Genomic DNA, 2,805 nt, shown 5'->3' with positions numbered 1-2,805 from the left:
AAAATGAGTTTCTCTTGAATTCCCGGTGCATTTATTAGTTCCTGTCCTCCATTTGCGGCTCTTGGTTCCCATGTAAATGTATAACCATCGTGTAAGAACGTTAACCTTGTCATCAGTACTCAGAGCAACGTAGGACAGGTGCAGCACCGAAGGAATCCCACTGATGATAGCAGCCTTAGGACTGGTTTAATTTGACTTGAGTAATCACAATGAAAAAAAAAGACACAAATCCTGAACTGGATGTGCAGATTGCTTTATATTTAGACACAGTTTACGTTTTGTACAAATTTTAAAAATAGCATTAAAAAAGAGCATATGTACATTGATTGTAAAAAAACATATGAACACTGGACTACATTACAGAGGACGATTTATTGTCACTGGAAATAACCTCACGAGAAGTGAACTGATCTTTGTTATATGCTTTAAGTCCACATGTTGAAGGCAAATGAAACAGTCTGCGGATATCTGACCTGAAATTTTGACCCACAAATGCATAGATAATTGGGTTCAAACAGCAGTGTACAAATGTGAAAGATTCAGTTATCTGCTGAGCAATAGACAGCCTCAAGTTGATATCACAGCCACTTAAAACTTGCAGATTTTTCAAAGACATTAGTAACATCACTATATTATGTGGTGTCCAGCATACAAAAAAAGAAATCACTACAATAAGTATAACTTTTATAGCCCTGTGCTTCTTTTTACTTCTGTTCTTAAGCAGGGTTATAACTATATTTAAGTAACAGAAAAATATTATAACCAACGGCACTAAAAAACCCAATGCATTGTCTCTGAAAATGGTAAAAAGTCTCCAGTTATTATTTGGAGAAAAGAAATGGCAAACATATCTTCCTTCCATGGAGATAACTTGGGTAAATATCAGAGAGGGAAGTGATGCTAGAATAGCTAAGCACCACATGACTAAGCTTGAAATAAGACCATGTACAATATTCCTTCTCCTGATGGAAAACACAGCATGAACAATTGCCAAGTAACGGTCTACACTTATCAGGGTTATGAACATCATGCTGCCGTAATAACCCAGCACATAAAAGGCATTAATAATCTTACAGAAGGCATCTCCGAAAATCCATTGATTTGCAACAAAATATGCCCAGAAAGGAAGTGATATTACAAAAAGTAAATCCGATATTGCCAAATTGAGAAGGCAAATGTCTGTCATGGTCCTTGGCCGCCGGTATCTTCCGAAAATCCATAACACTAGAGCGTTTCCTGGGAGCCCGAACAAAAACACCAGTGAGTAGAGCACTGGCAAGAGGAATTGACCGAAGTTCTTTGCAGATCCCATGGCACAGGGAGCATTGGTATCGTAGTTGTAATCGTAATCGCTGTAGTTAGTCAGCATCTCCGTTGTACTCATTGTTTCACTCAGTTTTCAGTAAACTAGAAACAAACCGACATCTGTCAGTCTCTCTTATATCAGAATTAACTCATTGATGCAAGTTACTTTCACTGGGCTCAAAATTAATTTATTTTAGCCAGAAACATTATTAAATATAAATGATACCCACAGCGTATTTCAGTCATTGGGACCAATGCACAAAATCAAGAATCATTTCTCTCACATTCATGTTAATAATCTGTATTAATAATATATTTAAGTTTGTCTATTTAAATGCAGAATCACTACTAGCAAATAGAACTTACTTTTCTTACAAACAATCAAAAAATTGTTGTTCCTTTGTTATCCAGCAAAATTACTGACCCACGTTGAAGATGTTTGTTGGAAGGAATGATAGACTCTAAAGTATGAACGAGGAAATGCAGCGTTTCCTGTCACTTGGTTGCGACTCAAAGCTTTAATTTCAGAAACGCTGAAACTGCAATCAGGGTTGCAGTTTTACTTCTCACGAATGAAAATTGTATTACACCCATCAGCCAACCACACCTTAAAACTTTTACTTAACCAGGCTGGGTAACCATTGAACACGTGAATCATGATTTGCTGCTAAAACATTCTAGTGTGGCCAAGCAGTGTTAGTCTGAAGAAGGGTCGCAACCCCTGAAACGTCACCTATCCCTGTTCTCCAGAGATGCTTCCTGACCTGCAGATTTACTCCAGCACTTTGTCTGTTTTTTTATTCTAGTATGCACCTCTGTTTTATACCTTTTATATTGTACATTTCACTGATTTCACCCCACCCCCCACTCCCATCCCCACAACTTCTACTGAATTTTCTTGACATTTTTATGGGAATTTTTTCAAAGATTTGCAAAGAGTTTGCACTGCCACAAATATATATATTTCAGACATCAGTGTGAGCTTCCCAAGTCTCATTCACAGAGATTTCTGCTGTGTCCAAGATCACCTCATAGAGGCACAGTGTGATGGAGCTGTACAGCACAAAAACAGGTCCTTCAGCCCACCTTGTCCATGCTGATTAATTTGGCACACTGTGTTTGTCCCATATGCCTGCATTTGGCCTGTAGCCCTCTAAACCCTCCCCTTCCATATATCTGTCCACCTGTCTTCTAAAAGTCACAACAGTATCCATTTCTGTAGCTTCCTTCAGAAGCTCATTCCAGATATCGACTGCCCTTTGAGTAAAATGGTTGTCCCTAAATTAGAGTCATAAAGTCATACAGCATGGAAACAGGCCCTTCGACTCAACTTGTTCACGCCGACCAACATGCCCCATCTATACTAGTCCCACCTGTCCACAGTTGGCCCATAACCATCTAAGCCTTTGCTATCATATCCATGTACTTGTACAAATGTCTCTTAAAAGTTATGATAGTACCTACCTCAACTACCTGCTCCAGCAACTCATTCCATATATC

General features: G+C 38.6%; 1 protein-coding gene across 1 annotated transcript; it reads right to left on the bottom strand.

Annotated features, from left to right (window-relative positions):
* Nucleotides 1-240: 240 nt before the first annotated feature.
* Nucleotides 241-1,801, bottom strand: LOC116984508 (C-C chemokine receptor type 4-like). The gene is made up of 2 exons (XM_033038648.1): nt 1,672-1,801; nt 241-1,407 (listed from the first exon to the last, which is right to left on the bottom strand). Exon 2 carries the CDS (start codon nt 1,382-1,384, stop codon nt 353-355), a length of 1,032 nt encoding a protein of 343 aa, XP_032894539.1. The 5' UTR covers nt 1,385-1,407; nt 1,672-1,801; the 3' UTR covers nt 241-352.
* Between the last annotated feature and the right edge of the window lie 1,004 nt (nt 1,802-2,805).

Source organism: Amblyraja radiata, chromosome 2 (assembly GCF_010909765.2).
Source record: "Amblyraja radiata isolate CabotCenter1 chromosome 2, sAmbRad1.1.pri, whole genome shotgun sequence".
NCBI classification, from domain to species: domain Eukaryota; kingdom Metazoa; phylum Chordata; class Chondrichthyes; order Rajiformes; family Rajidae; genus Amblyraja; species Amblyraja radiata.
This window is presented reverse-complemented; position numbering and strand designations above follow the sequence as displayed.

What these genes read in the sequence shown, in the direction of transcription:
- LOC116984508 (XM_033038648.1), bottom strand. Translation starts at nt 1,384, where the DNA reads ATGAGTACAACGGAGATGCTGACTAACTACAGCGATTACGATTACAAC.